Source organism: Loxodonta africana, chromosome X (genome assembly GCF_030014295.1).
Source record: "Loxodonta africana isolate mLoxAfr1 chromosome X, mLoxAfr1.hap2, whole genome shotgun sequence".
In the NCBI taxonomy this organism is placed as follows: Eukaryota; Metazoa; Chordata; class Mammalia; order Proboscidea; family Elephantidae; genus Loxodonta; species Loxodonta africana.
The window spans coordinates 23,114,233-23,137,067 of NC_087369.1; the positions used below are offsets into that span (position 1 = coordinate 23,114,233).

Genomic DNA, 22,835 nt, shown 5'->3' on the forward strand with positions numbered 1-22,835 from the left:
AGAAGGGAAAAGGCACAAGTACCCTAAGTAGACAATCCTATAAATAATCCAGGCAGAATAAGATATTCTGTGGGTCCTTACTCCGTACTTGAACAATATTGAAAATATAATTGCTAACCATTGATTACTGCTTCTTTTTTTTCCCCTTCCTTCCTTTTTATTTGGGGATGGGGAAGGGGAGGTAGTCACTAACCAAGAAAAACTATGTTTGCTTCTATAGATAGTAAAACAAAAAGAGAGAGATACTCAAAGGAGAAATAAAAAACCAAAATCAAACCCATTGCTGGGAAGTTGAATTCTGACTCATAGCAACCCTGTAGGACAGAATAGAATTGTCCCCATAGGATTTCCCAGGCTGTAAATCTTTACGAAAGCAGGCTGCCATATCTTTTTCCCACGGAGTGGCTGGTGGGTTCGAACCACTGACCTTTCAGTTAGCAGCCAAGCACATAACCACTGTGCCACCAGGGCTCCTTAAAAATACAAATACACTTGTTACCATTGAGTGGATTCTGCCTCATAGCAACCCTATAGAACAGAGTAGAACTGCCTCATAGGGTTTCCAAGGAGTGGCTGGTAGATTTGAACTGCTGACCATTTGGTTAGCAAACAAACTCTTAACCACTGCACTACCAGGGCTCCTTAAAATAGAAATAGTGACCCTAAAAGAGAGGAAGGAAAATAAAATTTTAAGTTGGGTTACTAAAAAGCACTTATGTTTTTAGAACATGTGCTTAAGTTCACTCGTAGTAATTGTTAGGATATTTTAAAATAAGAGACATAATAAAAAATAAAGAAAAATTTTATTGTATTTTTTATTTTAGAGCATTTAAAAAGCATACTGAATATAAGTTTTTCTCTCACAGTGCATCTGTTAAATAGTATTGGAGATAATGTACTGTGTAATAGATGTTTTCTTTACTACATTTCTATTCTTTTATGATAACATTTTTGCCAGACTTCAATTTAATGTCATCTGTGTTTAATACCAAGACAGGAATACAATTATAAAGTCCCGTCATAGTAACTACATGCATACATTTTTGTTGTTGTTGTTGTTGGTCTAAATACTTAAAGAATCTATCATTCAAGGTCTGTAGAGGCATAAAACGCATTCTTAGAAAAAATGCAGTTCTTTATTTCTTGGAACTTTATGGTGTTCATCTAGACAGGTGACTCCTTTATAATCTCATTGCCAAGCATTTTGTTTTCAAAAGACACACATCGTTTAACTGGACACTATTCCAAAATCAGCAGAGTTAAACATAATAGTTTTTACTGCATACTGTCTTACCTTAAAATTCCTCAAATTTCCTCAATTAACATATAAAGCTTCTGACTTTTTTTTTACATTATATGAGATGCAGTGGGTTTTTTTTTTTAATGAGATGCTATTATAGAGTCCCAAAATATCCATTCTTTTTCCTTTCTCCCTGTCTTTCTTTAATCTCTATTTCACATAGATTAAAACTTAACCTTCATTTTGGCAGGATGTGTGATTTCAAGCTATTCAGGTGAGCTGTGTAACTAAGGAAGGTCAAAACCATGAAGTGAGTTATAAACTATGTAGCCTACCCCAGTGACCCATGTTGTACTTTACATTGTACTTATGCCTGGCTTTTGGAACAAATTTTGTTGATCTGTACAAAAGTATCGTCATGATATAAAATAGTTGTAATGTGCTATTTTTGATTGTCCAGCAATACTCGTTAAAGTAATAGAACCGTGGGTCTTATTATGCTAAAAGTGTTTTCGTACTGGCTGAAATGACACCTTGCCATGCAAAGATACAGTTCGTTTTGTGATCATTATTTTTGGTTTGCAATTTCTCTACAATTCTTACTTTTAATGTTAATTGTATATGTAGCTAATCAGTAAAATCGGTAAGATACAGATGAAAATTTGTGAATTATAGTTTCACTTTAGAATGATTTCTTGAACCACATCATCAGTGTTAAATGCTGTTAAGCTTAAAATTGGGAGCACTCTTAAGTAAATGCATCTTGATGTATTGCTTAAGACAAAATATACACTATCTTAACTTCTAGAGAAAATACCAAATACAGACGTGGGAAAGAGATCTATAGATACACAACTAAAATCATTCTAAACAAAGGTAAATGTGTGTGCTTATGAAAGGTGAAATGATTGCGTCACACTGATCACCAGACTTTTGAACATGTACCATAAAATGGCTTTGAGAAGACAGCTGTGTTTATATTTACAAGAAAAAGTATGTTTTTCTAGAAAATACTGTTTCTAATTAGCCTTTCATATTCCACTTGTATAATATTTTCTGAGACTCTTCAGCGTTCTACTAACCTAGAAGTATGGTTTGTCTTCTTTTTGGGAAAAGATCTGAGATGTCTTTCTCATATATCAATCAAGATGTGAATGAGCGAATTCTTTTAAGAGTTACTTTTTATTATCCTTATTTCAGAGGCTTCTGTGGGATTCTAACAAAGTAAATTTAATTTAAATAGGTTCCTGACTCTGAGATAAATCTCCCTGTTATGCAACACTGCATGGTATTGCCACCTTATAAGTAGCTTTTAAGTGTCTTATACCACAGAATAAGGTGAGTTGGGAACTAAGAGGAAATGTTTTACATAATAAATGCTTTGTTTTTGGAGATTCAAAGGATTATTTATGTGCTAAATAACATGCTTCTTGATTTCAGCCAAGTTCAAAATTTGGCAGAAATAGATCATTTTAAAATAACTATGTGTCGTTGTTGTTGTTGTTTTGTGTGTTGTTTGTGTGCGTATGTATTTTCTTTTTCATTTTAACCAGCCTCTTATACCTAGAAGTCCCACAAGCAGCGTTGCCACGCCTTCCAGCACCATCAGTACACCCACCAAAAGAGACAGTTCAGCCCTCCAGGATCTCTACATTCCCCCTCCTCCTGCAGAACCGTACATTCCCAGGTATAAAACTAACCTTCATGTTCTAGTCAGCTACTGCCTAGAAACTAACCAAACAGAGCGTAAGCTGTGAAGTCAATTCCCAAGGAACGCCTTGAATATTTTCTCAGTTAGGAATCCTGGACACATTCTGGGAAGTCATTCCATTATTGAGGATGCACTTTGGTTAATAATAATAACTAATTTGTATTAAACACTATGTGCTAATATCTCATACCCATTTTCTCATATAATAGAAAAGTAGTCTTAAATAGCAGTTATGATTATTTTAATAAGTAAAGAATAAGTGAAGCTTTTTGGCTAAGAAGCCCCAGTCAAAGCCTCAGTTGACTTTGAAGATTTCATTTTTTTTTTAAGGGGAAGTTATAGATAACTTCTATGCCTTCTTAAATGTATGCGATGAGGGAAGAGTTGTTTTTTTTTTTCCGCTAATACTTCTGTATCTAGAATTTCTACTTCCTTAGTTGATTAATGTTTCAGGAAGTAGAGAAGTAGAGAGAGTTTGCAAGAGAATAAATTGCCTGCTAAAGTCTGTTTTCTAGATTTCTTGAGGCCGTATCTCAATTCCATTTCCAGACTCCTATTTGAAATTCCTGGCAGGTCTGGGAGAACATAGCTTTGTGCGTAATGCTTCCTGTCCAAAAGCATTCTTATAGCTAGCCTTGCAGAATACAAAAATTATGGAAAAGGGCTAGCACTAACTAGAGATAATTAATACCAATCACAAAGAATTTGATTCCGTTTTTAAATTAGTTGTGCAGTTATTCAAAAACAATAATTTAGGTCTCTTGTTTTTAGGCACTATAGTGAATATTCAATTCTTCTGGTTATAAAATAACTGAAATTCCTTGGGCTTAATTAATACTCATTATTCTTTAGAAGTGTTCCTGAAATTTTTATTCTGTTGCATATGATGGTACTGATGTTTTAGGATCAGAATGCTACATGGCCACATGCCATGTCTGTAAATACTGTGTTGTCATCTAGTAATAAAAAGAGTCAGTTTTATAAACATTTTTGTTCTAATATTTTTGAGAATTAAATGTGGCTATGTTTTTTTTCATCATGGGAACATGATTTATGAGATGATATAATTTACTAAGCTAGCATTTCATAAATCTTTCTAATATATAATTTATAGTCTTCTGTTCAGTTTGCAATCAGATGTGCCAAACCATCCAATACCCTAGTAAAACATGAGTTGCATTTTAACTCCATTAAGACAGTGTCAGGCTTTCTGAGTACTCTTGCTCAAGGAGGAGTAAAAGCATATGTGCTTCAAATAGGAAGGGACCTTTTTTTGGCAACTGACTATTTAAGAGGCCTTATTCTTCAGAAACCTACATATGCAGATATACAGCAAAAGATTATTTTGTCAAATCTCTGCAGTTTTTAAATGTTCTTTCCTCTTTTCTTGGGTGGGGAGGAACTTGCTGTAAAGCATTTCTTAGAAAATATTTAAAATACACTTAAGACAAAAGAGTAAAATGATCCAGCTCTGTCCTCCGAGTGCTATTTAAAAATACAAGAGAACGTGAGAGGTTGAAATGTAAAAATAGTGATCAATATTGCTTGAAAGCTCCATACTTTTCAGTAAAATTCATAATTGGTGCTTACTGTCTTGCTTTAATTGATTCTTAGTAGGTCAGCGTGTAATTTAACAGTATATTCTAAATGTATTTTGACTCACATTATTAGTTAACCAGTCACACAATCTTTCAGTATAGCACAACCAGAACAATTCATGCATCAAAGATACCACAGCCTTGTATAAATTATCTGCATTATCTGGTTTGACATGAAATTATATTCGTAAAACTTTTTGCAATTGTCATTCTTTTTATAGGTATAGCCTTAGGACATATGTTAATTATATATTTGAATTATAAGCCAGTAAAAGCTTTTGCATCTTAAAAATGGCAGGATTAGTTTTCACGTTTGGTAGAATTTTTTTCAGGTAATTACAATTCTTCGAACACATTTATTCCAGAAAAAAACAAATGTGGTTACAAAAGTGCTTTTTATTTTTTCTTTAAAAGAGAAAACACTCATGTTTGTGAAATGAGTGAGATTTCATTGGTATTTTATTTTGACTTGTGACTATATACTATATAAGAAAAAATAATTTTTTTTCTACCATTAATCATAATGTATGGTGCATTTTTATATTTGACCAAATTCCTTTTTCTGTGATGCAAATGAAGATTATATTATAGCTCTTTCCACAGCTATGAAGTTTATGCAGTAATTTTTCTTATGAACTCTACTGTGCGCTTTTAAATAATAAAGCAATACTCTAACTTTTAATCTGTTCCCTTAAATCTTTAATAAAGCAAAGGTGTAGATTTATTACATGTACGTACAAATATATAACATTAAGAAAAGTTAAAAATGACAAAAATAAAAATATCCTTACAGCCCGATGAATTAATACATAGACGTTTTCAGAGAGTCATGACCTACGTGTACACACACACACACGCACGCGCGCGCACACACACACACTCACTCTGTCTCTCAGTGTATTAATTTATTCTGCAGGAGAAAGTTTGTTTTGGGTTTGTACTTTTCTTAATTCAACTTTATTTGAGTGTATTCTGTGTAGACATGTTTAATTACTGTGCCCTGTTGGTATGAGGTCCGTCCTTCATATCATTATAGAGTAAGCACTATCAGCACTTCCAATTTTCTCCCACAGGGTATGTCCGTATAAATAGAGCATGGTGAATTAACTAGAGCCAAATCACTCTCTGACCTCAACTGTGTTAGCATTCATAGAGAAGTCTGCCCATTTACAGATACGTATTTGCCTTACGCCAGTGCCACAAATTCTTTAGGGTTGTTTGCAGGCTAATTACAGTGTAAGTTTCTTTTTGATTGAGGACTAATGGTAACAAAAAGTACCAGGGCATTTGTTCAGACAAAGCTTTCAACTAGCTAAATGTAAAATTCTACCTGTGTTTTATTTTTATTTTCTTAATGTGGCCTAAGAACTAGCTATATAGTTATAATTTGATAATCAACAATACTTTTATTTTAAAAAAATAAAAGAGCAAATGGCAGCGCAAGTGGTAGCCTCAGCTCGTGGTGAGTTAAGTAAATAAGACAATGTGCTGATTCAGTCAGTCTTGAATAGCATGTACTACTTTCTACATATTTCAAATACTAGGAATGTCTCTACATTTGGACAAGCCTAATCTTTGCATATATTTGCGTATAGATACTTAAGAGGCCGAGACTCCTATTTTGAATTCGACATTAGTTTTACAAGTTCATCACCATCTTTATAAAGCATAATAGGACTTAATTGAAAATTTGTTCTTTTTATTTGTGTCTTGCTATAATTCATTTGGAAACCCTGGTGGCGTAGAGGTTAAGTGCCACAGCTGCTAACCAAAAGGTTGGCAGTTCGAATCCACCAGGTGCTCCTTGGAAACTCTATGGGGCAGTTCAACTCTGTCCTCTAGGGTTGGTATGGGTCAGAATCGACTCAACGGCAATGGGTTAGGATTTTTATAATTCAGTTTATTCTGTAGATTTAAGATTTTAATCTTAGAAGTTAATATAAAATTAAGTTTTTTCCTGGTTTCATAGTATTGACTCATGGCCCTGTTTAGGATAACTGGAAACAATTAAGAACTAAGAAGAAATGTAAGTAATGATAGTCAAGGGAAGAAACAGATTACATTTACGTTAATAGTCATTTTCTAGAAGACAAGCCTTTCTAACAAAATTTTCATAACTTGTCAGCAAAACATTCCATAAATTAAACAAGGTTCAGTTTAGTCAATCCTAAATGGAATATTTCTGTCAAAATACCACTTGTGATAGGCTCAATCACCAATTACTAGGTGTGAGTAATAGGTTTTAAGGATTCCAGGAATTATTGGAATTTTTTTCTCTAGAATCCTCTAGAAGAACAAATAAACTTGTCATCACCCTAAATTCAATGCTTAAATTCCATGTTTTATAAAGTCTCCATTTTCCTTCCACGAAAAAAAAAAAAAACTGATGTGTAATGAAATTTCGATACATCCGGTTTAGAATGAGTCTTATGAATAGCTCTTTTTACTCTTAAATGAGATACTTAGAGTTTGAATACTAAGGCTGATTAAAGTTTATGTTAAATTAATAGCAATGCTGTTTGAAATTCTTATAATACCAGTTTCTGTAGTGCTAATGTGGTTCTTAAGGCCATAGTATCCCTTACAGAGGTGGTAGTTCCTAAACAAATCTTTGTTTTTGAGCAGTGGAAGTTATTACCAATAATCAATTTAGTGAACCGGCAGAAGAAAGCTATGTAGTTAACATTGTTAACATTATACCTGCTATCTCGAACACTAAAACCAAGTTAATATGCTAAGATGATTTTCTTTGTATGACACAAAGTGAAAAATGGACTAGAACAAGAGTTAGAAAACCCATGAGCCATTACTATCTCCACTATTAGCTGTATGACATTTGGTTAAGTCATTTAACATCTCTGAGTCTCAGCATTTTTTTCTGCAAAGTGGGAATAATTAAAAATTGCCCTATGAATCTCAAAGGAAAGTTGGAAAGATCAGAAGATGCATTGTATGGAGAGGATGTCATTATTATTTTAGACCTTCTCTGCCATTTTACCACCCTGATGCTATCCTACTTCCTTCTCCTTTACTCTGCCCTTCCTTTAGGGATGAAAAAGGAAACCTTCCCTGTGAAGACCTCAGGGGGCATATGGTGGGCAAGCCAGTCCATAAGGGATCTGAATCACCAAATTCGTTTTTGGATCAGGAATACCGAAAGAGATTTAATATTGTTGAAGAAGATACTGTCTTGTATTGCTATGAATATGAAAAAGGAAGATCAAGCAGTCAAGGAAGACGAGAAAGCACCCCAACTTATGGTAACTATAAGAGTTCTTCTCTTAACGTTTGCATACGAATATATTTCTGGCATGGAAATCTCCATTTCCTTTCCTAGGTTTTTGAGTTTTGGGAATTACTTGATAGCTTTTGAATCTTTATAATTGATCTGTGTCAGTCATATGCTTCTAAGTGGAATCTCAATGATTTGAGGCATGGCATTAGAAATTATTCTAAGTTTTCCAAAGATAAGGAAGGACAGTAGGTAATATTTTAGCTCATCAATGATTTAATGAAAATCTTTTTAGCGTCACATGTACGTTTTGTATGTCAGATGTTCCCAAATTGGAATAATCCATTTTTTTTCAGTTTTTATAATAAATACTTACTGTTAATATGACTTCTTTAAAATAAAATTGTTCCCTTATTCCACAGAGATTTTTTTTTAAATCTCAAAATTAGACTTTTTGGGGGGAAACCTCATCTCAAGTTTTGTATTTTTTTTTTTTAGAAGCTACAAAATCAATGTGACATGTGAGTGGAAAAGTTGACATTTTAAGGAGAATGGACATACTGTATATAAGGCAAAAGATGGGTCTAGAGTTACCATATATATAGAATTTTTTTTATATTTAACATGTTTTTCTATGCATGACCAAGAAAGTTACCCAGTCACAAATACTTAAAATCAACATACTGTATCTGAAAGGTTTGCAAATAAAGTTGCCTGAAGTCAAAGTAGGAAAACCTGTGGTCCTATTGCAGAATGAATTGGAAGTCTGTGCTCCTCCATTTCCAGTTTTCAAACTATAATTTTCAGTGAGGCGCTTATATTTTGGGGAAGGACAGGATCCCTGCTCACTAGTCCAGACTTTGTCACTGGTTGCTGAGCAGAAGGAAAGTTGTTTTTAACTCTCCCTTGCCACCCGCCACCAGTTGTTCACCATGGCCATATACCTCTCCAGCAACCCCACAAGAACAGGCGTCACATACCTTATCGCACATGCCTAATTTCTTCGCTGCTCTTGGGTAATAATTTTGAATGAAAAGTTTTGCCCAAATTGATCCTAAAGACCAGGGTCCGTACTTACCTTACTTTGCATTATTCTCTGTACATGTGCTTTTTTATCATGAGACTAAGTAATGGGTTTTTTTTTAGCATAGCTCCTCAATTATACTTACTGTGGTAGCACTTATTTTGAAGCATTGTATATTGAAGGCATTTATACCTTTGCTCTTCTTCTCTATTATAAACCTCTGCAGTATAAATGCCTGCCATCTTTGTTATTTCTACCCCTCCCCCATGACTAATATAGTGTCTTAAAGATAGTAATTTCTTAATAAAAATCATTTGAATAACAGTACTTAAAGGAGCAAATAAGATTTTGGGTGGAATTTTCTAAAAGTCCATAAGATTTTCATTTTTATTTATTTATTCCACAAGTGCTCGCTGATTGGCACCTTCTCAAACCTAGGTCTGAGATCTAAGGACTGATGTGAATATCTCAGCTTAGGCCCTAAAGGCCCCAATACAAATTACTTCAAAGCTTTGTAAACAATAAGAGATGACTGTCAGAATAACGCAACTTCTTTATTTAACCTATAAAGTGGCCCTAACATGTACTCCAAAGTGTGACAGTATTCTCTTGTATTTGAAAATAACGAAAATGAAAACACACTATTCTGATGAAGTATGCTGCAAAAAAAACTAAAGTACAAAAAAGTTCACATCTGATATTTTCTGGAAATGACAGTAATTTAACTTGTAAGCACTTGTATGATGCCTTAGAATGCAGCGTATTATCCTAGTTCTTTATCTTTAGTGTGTTCAACTTAGGCCTTAGTCACAAATCCTCTTATCCTGAAGTATGTGTATTTAGCCACCTTTACTCTTCTAACTCCCCAGACTACTTCTTTACTCAAAGAGAAGTTAGAGTTGAGATTGTCAGAGTCTGGATAGGATTTTAAGAAGGAAAAGGGGGACAGGTGAAATATGTGTGTACTTGGCACATTGTCTTAGTACAGTTGTATTTTAAAGTTAAATATATGAGAAACATATTTAGAGAAGATCTGTTATTAGACACAGTGAACAAAGAAACAAAAGAATGCTTAAAATACTCTTAATTATGGGTTTTAGAATATATCGTTTAACCAAAGTTCTCACTTTATATCACGTACCCACTGGTTGTTGCTTAGAGTGAGTTGAAAGAAGTACAGTTATTTGTACTAGTAGACAAGTACAATATGGATATTCAGTGGAAGGCCTTTCTAAGGAAATAAGTAAATAATACCTATTGAGCTTTTATATGTGTTCTAAGCATTTTAATGGCATTAATCCATTTAATCGTCACAACAACTGAACCCCATAGGGGAAAACCCTATGAAGTAGATACTAATAAAATCCTTCGGTTACAGATGAGAAATCTGAAATACAGAGGTTAGATAACTGACCCAACTAATAAGTGGTGGATCTGGGATTAAGTACGCATGAATATTTGTGGACCCTACCAGTGGTACTAATAACGAAATACATCCCTAGCTAAATGTAATAATAATTTACTAAACTGTAGGAAAATAATTTCTAAAAGTTGTGTCACTCCCTCCAAATTCAAGTATTTTATTTCAGGCAAGCAGAAGTAGGTCTGATATTGTATGTTCTTGTAGATATTGTTTTGTATTTCCTGGCCGCTATAATAAACATGCGTTTAAGTGGACGTGGCCCTGACAGACCTCAGAAAAAAACTTAAATTGGGAGTAAAATTAGCAACCATGTGTTACATCCTTTTTAAATCAGAGAGCACAAAATAGGTTTTACTTTCCTAGAAAGACAGACAAGACAAGAATAATTTCTGGAAACACAGATTTCAGTAGGGAAAGCCACATAGAGTAGTGGTTAATAGCATTGGCTGTAGCAGCAGACATATTTTGTATTCCTATTTTTTTTCTTTTTTATCTAATTTAATTATTTTTTATCTGCCATTAAGGAACCCTGGTGGGTCAGTGGCTAAAGCGTTTGGCTGCTAACTGAAAGGTTCACAGTTAGAACCTGCTCCATGGGACATCATCTGCTTCCATAAAGATTTACAGCCTTGGAAACACTATGGGGCTGTTCTCTTCTGTCCTATAGGTCGCTATGAGTTGGAACCCACTCAATGGCGGTGGATTATCTGCCATTATTCCAGTGCGACCTTGGGAATGTTACCCTAGGACTCAATTTTCTTACTTGTTAAATGACGGTGATAATAGTTTTTGTGAGAATTTTAATGACAACACATTATAAATTGCCTTGAATTGCGCAGTATGTATTAGATTTTTATTTTTGCTATTATCATTATTACATAGATACTTTAAAAATTGAAAGGGCTGGGGAGAGGTAGCATTAAATCAGTTTAACTATTTGGTTTCATCTGTGCGTGCTTCAAAGACAAAAGTTCAAATCTGATGAGATTGGTTGCTTGGCAGCTTTTCAAAACAGTACTATTTCTTACCAGTTTTCCCTTTCTCTGTGCTCAGACTCCTTGCCCTTACTATCCATCACAGTGCATTTCTATGCACAGAAACCTGCTAAATAAAAGGTAGACACTGTTGGCTGAGTCTATGTGGCGTGAGTGGTCACATTTTATAAGAAAAGGAGGAAAACGTGTGTTTTACAATAATGTAACACAATAGTATTGTTTCAAAGACTGGAATCCAGACTTTTTCTGATTTATTGAAAATCTAAGCCCTAACAAAAGCATGTGTATGAATGTAAAGTTGATATTTTAGAAATGCTCCTCATCAATGTTATTTGTACACATTGTACGTTGAGGAAAAATAATTTCTATAACATTATACCTGAGTATTTTCTACTCAAGTAGTCAGGGCAAGAGAAAACCCAATACCGTGTCCTTTTATCCACATGATTGTGAATGGCTTAAAATGACCTACAGCAGCATGAAGGGACATGGGCAGTGACCCTGCAGACTAATGGTCTTTATCAGTGTAAGGTGAGGATGTTCTCTGGAGATTCCAGGGTCTCTGATCATACTTCAGCATTGCTTTTCCCCTTATTTTACAAAGTCATTCTTAGAATTTTGCTCTGTCTTTTGGGCAGTTAAATTACAATTAAGAGCATAATTTCAGATATTTCCTAAAGGATCAAATACAGATAATAAATTCATACTTTCTTCTTTATTTCCAAATACAAGCCTGTACTCTTTCCTGTAGTTTTTTTAAAATATAATCTTCCTTATCAGGAGAAAGTCCAGCTGTCACTCATCAACTATGCTAGATAGAAAAGCAAATGGGATTCTAACCACATGAAATCCCTGTGCTCAAGTAAAATGTACCATTTCCAAAGCAGAACTAACCATAGAAACAGAAATTAGTGAATAAAAAATGAGATGTACAGTATACTCACAGGAATTGTAATTCCTTTGGACTTATTTAATAAATCTTAGAAAGACTACATGTTGGTTAGCATCACAAAATAATTTTCGATATCAAGCTGATGTGGCAAGGGACCATGGAAAAGCAGCTCAATTATATTTTGACAAAGAAATAGAAAATAGACTGTTCCTGATATAAAAATTAGAATAATCACCTAAAGAAGACACTCTTCTTTAATTTTTACAATTTTACTGGTAGGAATAGAAGAGTGTGAGTTTTGAGGTCAGATAGACCTGACTTTGGTGTCACAGCTTGGCCCTTAATAGTTGTTTATTTAACCTGTATGCTTTTGTTTTTTTTTATTTGTAAGATGGAATACCAAAACTACTCATATTGTCTTTATGAGGGTTAAATGGCACTTAGGACAGTTCTTGCCTCATTGAAAGGGCTCAGAAAATGGCGCCTAAATGATGTAATAAAAATGTCCCAATGACTGTGAAGTAATGATCAATCAGATTACCACTTCCCCCTCTCTGTGGGGAGACTTAGGATGGGACATAGGAGCTAGACGTGTTCCCTCTACCTACCCAATAGTATGGCAATTAAAAGAAATGCCAGTAGAGTTTTTTTTGGTTTGTTTTGGCTTGGTTTTTGCAAAAGTAGAAGGAAAAGCCTTCAAACAGCCAATAACACAGGAAACTGCCTGATCTAAGTCTTCTTAAGCTCCATCACAGGACTCACCCGCTCATATGGTGACCCAGAGCGACCCAGTTACAGCCTCTCACCATCAGAAATCTGAAAACAATTGAGCCCCTATACCTTTTTGACCTTTTTAACTTTTTGAAGTTTTAGTCACTAAAAAGGAAGAGAAAAGATATATAAAATAAATAAAACAGTTAGAGACTCTCAAAAGAAATGAAACCTAGGAAGAAAAGACTACTTTGAAAAGTTCAAGGTAATAGGTAATGGATGAAACAGTAAGATTAAGAAAAGAAACCTTTAAGAAAGTTCCAGGCTATTTGTATGCGGATAAAATGGAAAGATTAGCAAACTGCATCAGCAAAGCAAATCCAACTATCAGAGGACAAAAGAAATTTCTTCAAGTGAATGAATCACTAGAAAGATAAGAACCAGATGAAATCGTGTTTCCCTTATAAACAGAATGGAAAAGCCAAGAATAGAAGCAGTCTAACTCAATGATTTTCAATTGTAGGCGATATTGCCCCCCTCCCCGAGATATATGGCAATGTCTGGAGACATTTTTGGTTGTTACCACTCAGTGGTTGGGGGATACTACTTGGTAGAGGTCTGGGATGCTACTGAACATCCTGCAATGCACAGGACAGCCCTCTCAATAAAGAACGATTTGACCAAAATGTCAGTGGTACTGCTGTTGAAAAACCTGAACACAGAATCGGATACTAGAAAATAAGACTTAGAAGCTTTATATGACATAGTGCCGATAGCTTTTTTTTTTTTTTTTAACAACCTGGGACGTTATTGCCCTGAAAAGATATATCTACTTTTATTCACTTAGTATATTTTCTTGGGTAAAAAATTATATATAGTATATGTTGTAGGTGTCTGGGATTACCTATCCTGCCCTACGATAAAAAAAAAAAAAAACCTAATCATGACATCTCCTGGGTCAGGAAGAGATACATTTGTCCCTAGTTGATATAAGAATGATTTATGGAGGAAAAAATGTAAGAAATGTCAGGTAGGTAAAGTTAAACAGAGCTGTTAGTGTTCAAATCACAGCGTGGCTTAAGTAATCTAGCATTTTCCTAAGTATATTCTTCAGACTACTAGTCCTGAAAGAGAGTCTTTGTAAAGAGAGGTTATGTGGTGAAATAAGACTGGGAAGCTCTGCGTATTTTATCCCCCTCTTAGAGGTTAATAAATGCACATTAGCATATTAAAGGCTCTGAAAGTCTTGTTGAACTTGGGTTAACTTACTGTTTCCCAGACTTATTTGTACGTTGAATCTTTTTTCAGCCACATAGTATGTATTAACTTCCCAATGGAACTAATGTTTGATGGAATGTATTTTGGAAAATGCTGAAGTAGTTTTTGCAGCTCCTCTTGAAGACTCAAATACCAGTGAAAACTGTCTTTGTGTTTCAGGTTCCAAACAGCTGACTTACAAATAAGCATTTGGAAAAACCTGAATGCTTAGGCTGAACCCTGCGCAGTAGTCTGCTTGTTGAATATCCTCTTCATTTTTATCTTGCAAAAAAGCCAGATGTATACCATTTCTAGAGTAAATCTTATTGGTGATAAAAGTAAAAACTAAAGTAAAAAAAGCTAACTAGAAATACCAGTGCATGACGTTCTATACCGCCAGCTACGTGTGGGATTACCGGTTTCATTGCAAAGCAATTTGCCAGAAATCATGGAGGAAATAGATCCCTGGGGATAGAAAACGTCAAGTGTTATATCCAATGTTGTTAAAGAAGAGATGACTAAAAATTATACACTGATTACCTTAATATCAGTAGCTGTGGAAACAGAGCAAATAATGAAAACAATAGATAGCCATTTAAAAGTATACATATGAAAACCTGGCGTTGTTTTATAAGTAACACATATCAAACCAATTTATTTTCCTCCATGTTAAGGCAGTGGACTGCAAATCCAAAGTGAACAGGCACGGGTTATTCTCTAATTCTCCTTTAGTTCTTCACATAGCCTGAAGAATATTTTACAAGAGTTGCAACCTGGCTGGGAAGACACTTAAACAAAAAAGCAATAGTCATACAGCCTTTGAATTATTTTAAAAGAAAAATTACCTGGATTTTTGTTTAATATAGTTATCTTGAGTGATTCATCACCGAGGCAATTTGAAAAGAGCGCTGGGGTAGGAATTTGAAAGTCTATATTCACGGACTGCCACCAACACTGATTATTTGTGAAATCCTGAGACATTAACTTCACTATGTCTCAAGTGTTTCATCTCTACCTTTCTTGCTAGCTTCATTGGTAGTGCGATCCCAAAGAGAAAAATATGTGATAGGAATTATGAAATTATAACAAGATGTTATTTTTTTCCAAATGAGCATTACTTGCAATTGATGGTCTTAATCATTGTCTTTTTCACTTCTCATGAGAAGTGATAGCATTTTCAAGACACTGCTTTATTAGGATTTTTAAAAATGGATTGCTTGAATTTGTAGTTCTTTCATGTGAGAGCTGGGTGTTTTTAACCAAATAATATTTGTGTGGCTTTTCATCTTTCTTGTCCACATCTCTATTAATGCTGAGGACAGCAGGGGTAAAAGAACATTTTAGCATAGCTCATTTATACCCATCAGAGTTCTCAGAGGAGGACCCAGAACTCTATTGTTACTTAGACAGTCTTTAAACCATCTGAATCCTTCCCTGTTCCTCCCACACCTATCTATTGTAGAGGAATTGCCTCTTCACACAGTGGTAACATTTAAAGAAAGAAAAGCCTGCCCTTCCCAGCTCCAATTCTCTTGGTAGAATATTTACAGGAGGCAATGTTGTTCAAAATATAATTAGGCTTGGAATCAAGTGTTAAAAGTGCCATATAATTTTTTATGCAGTTCAGTATTTTCTCCTTCAACAAATTTTTCTTTTTAACATTACTTCCCATTTAAAGTATGGAGTAGAAAGGAATAGGAAAATACACAAACAAGATGTAGCTTATTCTTTGAAATGAGATTTTAATTGTTTCTGTTCTCCATTAATGAAACTGAAAAGATTTCAAGTTAATAGTCATTAGGTTTGTATTTTATTTGTATTATTTATGGGAAATTAAAGCCAATGCTTAAATGATCATCACATTGAAATGTTTACAAGCCAATTTTTCTCCAAACGCTTTTATCCAAAAATGAAAAAAAAGTCCCCTAAAGATCAAACAGCCCATTCTTATTAGATCCAGATATGTTACCTTTAGCCTTAAAAAACTACTGACTCCCCATTTAATTCCATTTTACTTCTTTTTTGAATGTGTGCTTCTCTACCTTAAATAACCTTGGGTTGTTTTCCTAGAAATGCAGTCAACCATCTGAAAGTAATTTTTCTGTCTGGTATGTGGGGCGTTTGATGGGTGTATGTGGCGAGCTTATAGTTTAACTATTCCTTACTATACTCATTTTCATCCAACTCTTGGCTAAAATATTTAGAACAGATGCGTATATGTGTGTGTACATGTGTATACTTTTTCTCCTTAGAATCTAGAGAAAGCTTTTTTCTGGCCATTAAAGGGTATGGCAGACTTACGGAGAAATTTCTCTGCAGTCTCTCTTTTTTTTTTTAAAAACTCTTTGGCAACTGTAAGGGAGCAGATTGCTTCTCAGGGGCTGCTTGTTACCCTGAAACTTAATGATTTTAGCATGTTTTGGGACAGAGTTTTTTTTTTTTTAAAGTGATATAATTAGAAAAGGCAGCAATTGAGTGGTGTTCCAACAGACATCATGGGTAGCTTAATATGGGAATGTTTCTAGATAAGAAATCAGGAGACAGGACTTCTAGTTCAGATTTGATTACCAAACAGCTTTCTAAGTCTCAATTTGTTAGAAAAATAAAGAGGATTGGTCAGGATGACATACTACTTTAGAAGGAAGGGACGGAGAGAGGAAGAAGGGAGGGGAAGGAAACTATAAAATAGGGCTTCAAACCAGTTCTTCCCAGTTCAGTCCCAGCCAAAGAAGCAAAACTAGAACGGAACGGAATTTTTAAAATTTGGGTGAACCAGAACGATAACTGGAACAGGAAAAATTACAGGTCCAAGCCCTGCTAGACCCCTAATCTCCCTCTTAGAAAACAAGGGCAACTTATGCATTGCACAGCAACCCTATCTCTTGCCTGTAGGATTTTGAGCAGAGTCAGAAACAGCAGTGCCCCACTCAAAGGTAGTGGCTGATGCACCAGTTTGGAAGTGTGTTGCTCTCTCCCAAAAACCAAAACCAAACCCTTTGCTGTCAAGTTGATTCCAACTGATAGCAACCTTATAGGACAGTGTGGAATTGCCCCATAGGGTTTCCATGGAGAAGCTGGTGGATTCGAACTGCCCTATCTTTTGGTTAATAGCCAAGCTCTTAACCACTGCACCACCAGGGCTCCTCGCTGTCCACAGTCCTGCCAGTAATCCAGTCTCACCCATCAGGCTCCTTAAAGGGCTCAGTACACCTCTTCCAAGTCTCCCGTTCCAGGGCTTCAACCCGTAATTTTTCCCATTCCAGTTATTGTTGCAGATCACCCAAACTGTCAGAATTCGTGTCTCTTTTGGTTTCATTTTGTTGACCATAACTGACCCAGTTCAAGCTAATTCGAAGCACTGCTATGAAAATAGAAAGCAATGGTTTAGCTTGGGCCCCTGTGGTCCAGTGTAAGAGGAGAGTCTCCTGTTTACTTTCTTAACAAGCAATCAGTTAACAAATACTGAGCAGTTCCTGTGTTTAAGGCCTTGTGCTAAGTGCCAGAGATACCACAGTAAACAAAAGAGACATTATCCCTTCCCTCATGGAATTTATATTCTAGGAGGGAGACAGAATTCAAGCAACTAATTTGATAAATTGGTTGACTATAATTGAGACAAAATGAGAACAAACGTAGAGAAACCAGATCTAGAATAAGAGGTCAAGGAGAGCATCCCCAAGTAAGGGACATTTTTGCTTAGCTTTGAAGGATGCGTGTGAATTTAGAAAGAGAAGAGGAGAGGAAAACCAGAGGAGGGAAGAGTCCTGGGTACCAGGTGAAGAAGGGCTCTAAGGAAGAGGGAGTAATTCTCTGTGCCAAATGCTCAGAAAGATGAGAAAAGTCTTTCTGAGCCCTGAGAATAATCTATTGGATTTAGCAACATGGAGGTTATAGTGACCTTCAACAGCAGTTTTGGTGGAGTAGTGGGGCCAGGAGTTTAATTGGAGAAGGCTCAAGAGAGAGTAGGAGGAAAGGAATTAGACACTTGGGGTTATAAATAAGCCTTCCTAGGAGTTTTCTGAAAGGGGAGCAGAGAAATCAGGTGGTAGCTGGAAGGGGAGTTAGGATCAAGAGAGCTTTATTTATTTATTTATTTTACGATTAGGAAAATTACAGCATGTTTGTGTGCTAATGGGAATGATTGAGTGTGAGGGAAAAAATTAATGACGTAGGAGGGAGAAGACAGCATTGCTCAAGTGATGCCCTTAAGTAGGTAAGAAGGACTAGGAACCAGTGACCAGCCTCATAATTTGAAAAATCACTAACCTCTAGCATCCTTTCATTCAAACATTTAACAAAAATTTAATGATTATTTGCTCTGGGTAAGAGTCATTGCCAGGGAAGAGACATTTACAACAAAGATATATAAGACCTAGTTCATGTCAAAAAGTAGAAAAACTTATAAACAGATGTAATACAATCTATTAAGCATCATATGTACTAAAGTTATCAGGAAAGAGCTAAGGGAGCCCAGATGAGTGAGCAGTTAACTCTGCCAAAGGGAATTGTAGCATTTGTAATATCACTGAAAATGCTCTTTTATCTAAAATAAAAGTTTATTTTATTTTATGTCCAAGGAATTCAGAATTCTGTGCACTAGTATTAAAACATAGTAATTTAATAGTAAAATACAGTATTGTAGATAGATCACTGTAAAGCACTCCATCATTGTCTATATACTTAAAATTATATTTAGTGTTCTATTTGTGTTTAATTGCGGCTTATAAAAAGTTTATTATAAAAAGCTGCGCTATCAATTGCAGAATAAATTTCAAACAAAATTTAAAAATGTTTCTCTTTTACCTGTACTACATTCATTAGAATGTGGTAAGCAATACAGTGCACAATTCCTGCCTCTATGGAGATCCCCATTAGAAAGCCCCACATGTGCAGCAGATAGGGGAAGCCAGGTAACAAGATGATAGTTATACTATAAAGCAGTAGCACAAGAGTTATCACAAGGGCTGTGATACATTTTCAGGTGAACTCTACAATTAGTAAATGCTCTCTTGTTAGAAAAATAAAATATGACTCTAAGACGGAGTGGGCAGCAAAAAGTTTTAAATGGACTCTCATCCTCATTTTTCCTGACTGTAACAGAAGAAGACTTCTGCATGGGTATAATTACCACAGTACATTTCCCACACCACACCAAAGAAATGAAATAGGTAGGTTTGCTCAGGAAAACAGTTTAGCATTGTAGTTGGTATTATTATAAATTTTCTTTATGATTTAGTAATCTTAACTTTACCACCTTAAGAACTAATGTAACTGTTACTGCCTAAAGAGACTTTTAAATTTTTTAAATTGTTCTTCGGAGACAAATGATTAATTTATCTACATTTTCGTAGGCATGAGTCAGGTGTATTTAATATAATAAGTCATAAAATGCCATATGAGAATAAAAATACTTCACATGTATTAATAATAATATATATTTAAGTCTAACTATAATTTTTTTTATAATGGTTATATATTTATTATGGAAACCCTGGTGGCATGGTGATTAAGAGCTACAGCTGCTAACCAAGAGGTTGGCAGTTCAAATCCACCTGGCACTCCTTGGAAACCCTATGGGACAGTTCTACTCTGTCCTTTAGGGTTGCTATGAGTCAGAAGTGACTCAACTGCAATGGGTTTGGTTTTTGGTGTAGTGGTTATAGTGCTCCTTTTCTTTCTTTCTTTTTTTTTTTTTACCAACAGTAGTATAACATCAAACCATAAAGTTCTTTTTCTACTTGAACTTTGCTGTCTTGCGAAATTAAAATGCTGCTATATAAATGCCTTGGCAAATATATTTCCAAGCTGCAATCAATGATCTGTGTACTTGGAATTGAAATAATTTAAGCCATTCTCTTTCATTCTGCAAAGGACTGCTGTTTATATAAGAATGTTACCTTACGTTATTACTTTAACTGTTTCATTAACCCTGTGTCAATATTTTAGCACAATAAAAAATGTATTAAAGAATTAATACTTATAAGCAACATTGTTATACATAAACAGTATACTTTTTGAAATAATTATTTTGATTTGCATTGCTAAATTTACAGCTTTATAAATAATGGAAGCAAAGGTTTCATATCCTCCAAAAGTAAATTTTAATTAAGGCTTTTTATCTCATTTACTGTTTTGTTTAATTCAATATATTTTCCTTCAATTTTGAGTTAGTAATATACAGTGAAATTCTGGTTTTTTTAAAAATCACTCCCCGAAAAGTCAGTGTTAGAGTATTCTGCAAATTTTTTTTCCTTGTGGTGAATAACATAACCAGAAGTATCAAGAACTTAATTACATGCTTCAATGATTCATATCCTTTAGAATCTCAGAGATGACCCAAAACACTAATACAATTATGTATTTCTTATATTATGTGTGAACTATTGTAACATGAGTGCAGATCTTTCTTCTTCTTGTTTTTGTTCACATATATTTGACTCCAGACAACTAATCACTTCCTTGAAAAATATCAAAATAGGATTTTTTAAATAACGTACAGAGCAAGTAAAACAATTAACTGCTTATTTATTGGATTTTTCACTTTTCAAAGGCTTTTCTTGGTGACATGTAGAAACAGTGTTAGAGCTGTTAACTGGTTCCATCTTGGTGCCCATACTGAAATGGAGTTTATTTTAAAGGCCAGATTCTAAAGAAATAAGTTGTAGATATTTTGAAAATAATAACATTCATAACATTGAAAATCTGGAAGACTGATTCTACAAAGTAGTGGAATAGACATGACAAAAGGAGACCTTTCCTAAAACCTCTACCCTGCCTTTGATGGGCAGAATAATATACGAACTAGAATCAACTCACTCAAATTCCCTCTCTGTAAAAGAGCAGAGATATATTCCGTGGGAATTTTGGAATCTTTGGTGATCACTTATAAAGTTGTTTGTACACTTTGAAAGGAAGCTACTAAATACTGTCTTTTTTGGCTCAATAATTTTATCATGTCTAATTCACCCTCTGACTTTAAAAGAGCTGAGCAAAACATACTAAATAAACTGTATCAGTATGCGCAATAAAAAGCCATAAGGTTGGTAAACTTTCCTCAAAAACGGAATTAGAAGTCTTCTCATTTTTTTTTTAATTCCTGGAGTGATTATAATAATTGATCATGAAATTTAGCTGGGCAAGGAGGGAAGTCAAGAGGATATAAAGTGACTGAGAGACACTGAAAAGTGGTTAGATTGATAGATGAAAAAAGGAAGGACTGTTGGAGTACTGTCGGCAGTGTGTTGGGAATATAGAAAGTGGTAGCTGGAAAGTGGGATATTTGGAGGGACTGCAGTTTTTGCAGATGACAAGATTAAGTATATGATAACAAGAATGATCGAAGGTGAGAACATCAAGAAACGGAGAGGCCAGAATATTGGAGGGTGAATATTGAAGTCACCAAGAATTATGGCAGAAGTGATGTTTGAGTGTCTGGGTTTGAATGTTGGTACTACCACTTACCAGCTGTGTGTCCTTGGGCAAGTTACGTAACCTGTCTCGGTTTTCTCATCTGGTAAAATGAGGATTATGGTAGTTTATTTCTCATAGTTTTATGAGAATCAAGCAATCTAATGCATATGAAACCCTTAGACAGTACCTAGCATATGGTAAATGATATATATGTGTTAGTACTGGGTGGGTGGGAGTACTATTATGATTATCGTAATCATCATTATTGTTAAAATCCAGTGCTGTATGGGTCTCTGCTTTTCATTCATTCAGTATTTACTAAGCAACTGTCTTATGCCAGGCATTGTGCTAGGTTTCCTTTTAAAACTTCTGTACAATTTTCTTTGGCTGTTTTATGTTTCAGGAACTTCAAGTTGAACAAAAATAACACTGCAGGCTCACCTAAAAGTTATCCTTGCAGTCTATGCTATAACTTCTCCTTGCTACTGTAAATGCTGTTTAGTAAGAATACAAACCCAGAAGGAAATGGGACAGGCCAAAGCAGTGGTTACCAGGATCTCTAAACTAGACATGCTCACTGTAGCAGAAGAGATGCCTAGGGACAGATCCAGCAATAGGCCAGAAAAGAGAATCTAGCTATATCGCTGAGGCATGGTGGTATCCACAATGTATGGTGATAGGAATTAGGAGGCAATAAAGACGAGAAGTTATCATGATGGTATTCCAACATGAAATAATGGGTTAATGTCCTTGCAGGCAGGTTAAATACAAGGCGCCACCATGTTGGAGGTAGGCTATCAAGGTACAGACGCTTGAATATTGGAGAATAACACAGGGATTCAGTTACTGAACATGAAGTATAATCACTGAAATAATGATCTTCTTTGTAAAGGATCACTTCTTAAAATCTGGGCTCCTGAGAGAGCAAACCTGGGCTATTCTTTATTACTTACAAAAAGTGCCTTAAGTTTGCATTATCACCTGGCCAATTGCCACAGGCAGTTTCACCTTCTGGCTCAAAACACACATTTTCTTCATCAACACAAATGCCAACCATAATGTTGCATATGAGTGAGTGTGTTTTGCAGACTGTAGCTACAAATCAGTGTGAGCTTGAGCAGACATGGGGAAAAAAAAAAAAAACAATGTGATGTGAATTTTGTTCTCTGTGTTTAGGCAAGCTACGACCTATATCTATGCCAGTGGAATATAATTGGGTGGGGGACTATGAAGATCCAAATAAGATGAAGAGAGATAGTAGAAGAGGTAAGTGTTCTAGAATTTTAGTGTAGGCTGGGTTGTTTGAACAATAAGCAAATTTAAATGTTCTTTAAGTAGGGTG

At 35.0% G+C, this 22,835-nt stretch overlaps 1 protein-coding gene across 4 annotated transcripts in view; it reads left to right on the top strand.

The window, feature by feature from the left end:
- CNKSR2 (connector enhancer of kinase suppressor of Ras 2) overlaps nt 1-22,835 on the top strand; it is a 273,991-nt gene that overhangs the window by 161,294 nt on the left and 89,862 nt on the right. For 2 of the 4 annotated variants that reach the window (XM_003415953.3, XM_023555163.2), the window contains 3 exons: nt 2,794-2,927; nt 7,598-7,809; nt 22,670-22,759. In XM_003415953.3, coding sequence (XP_003416001.1) covers nt 2,794-2,927; nt 7,598-7,809; nt 22,670-22,759 — 436 coding nt within the window. The remainder of the gene's footprint in view (nt 1-2,793; nt 2,928-7,597; nt 7,810-22,669; nt 22,760-22,835) is intronic. The other 2 variants (XM_003415954.3, XM_023555164.2) reach the window with 1 other exon arrangement.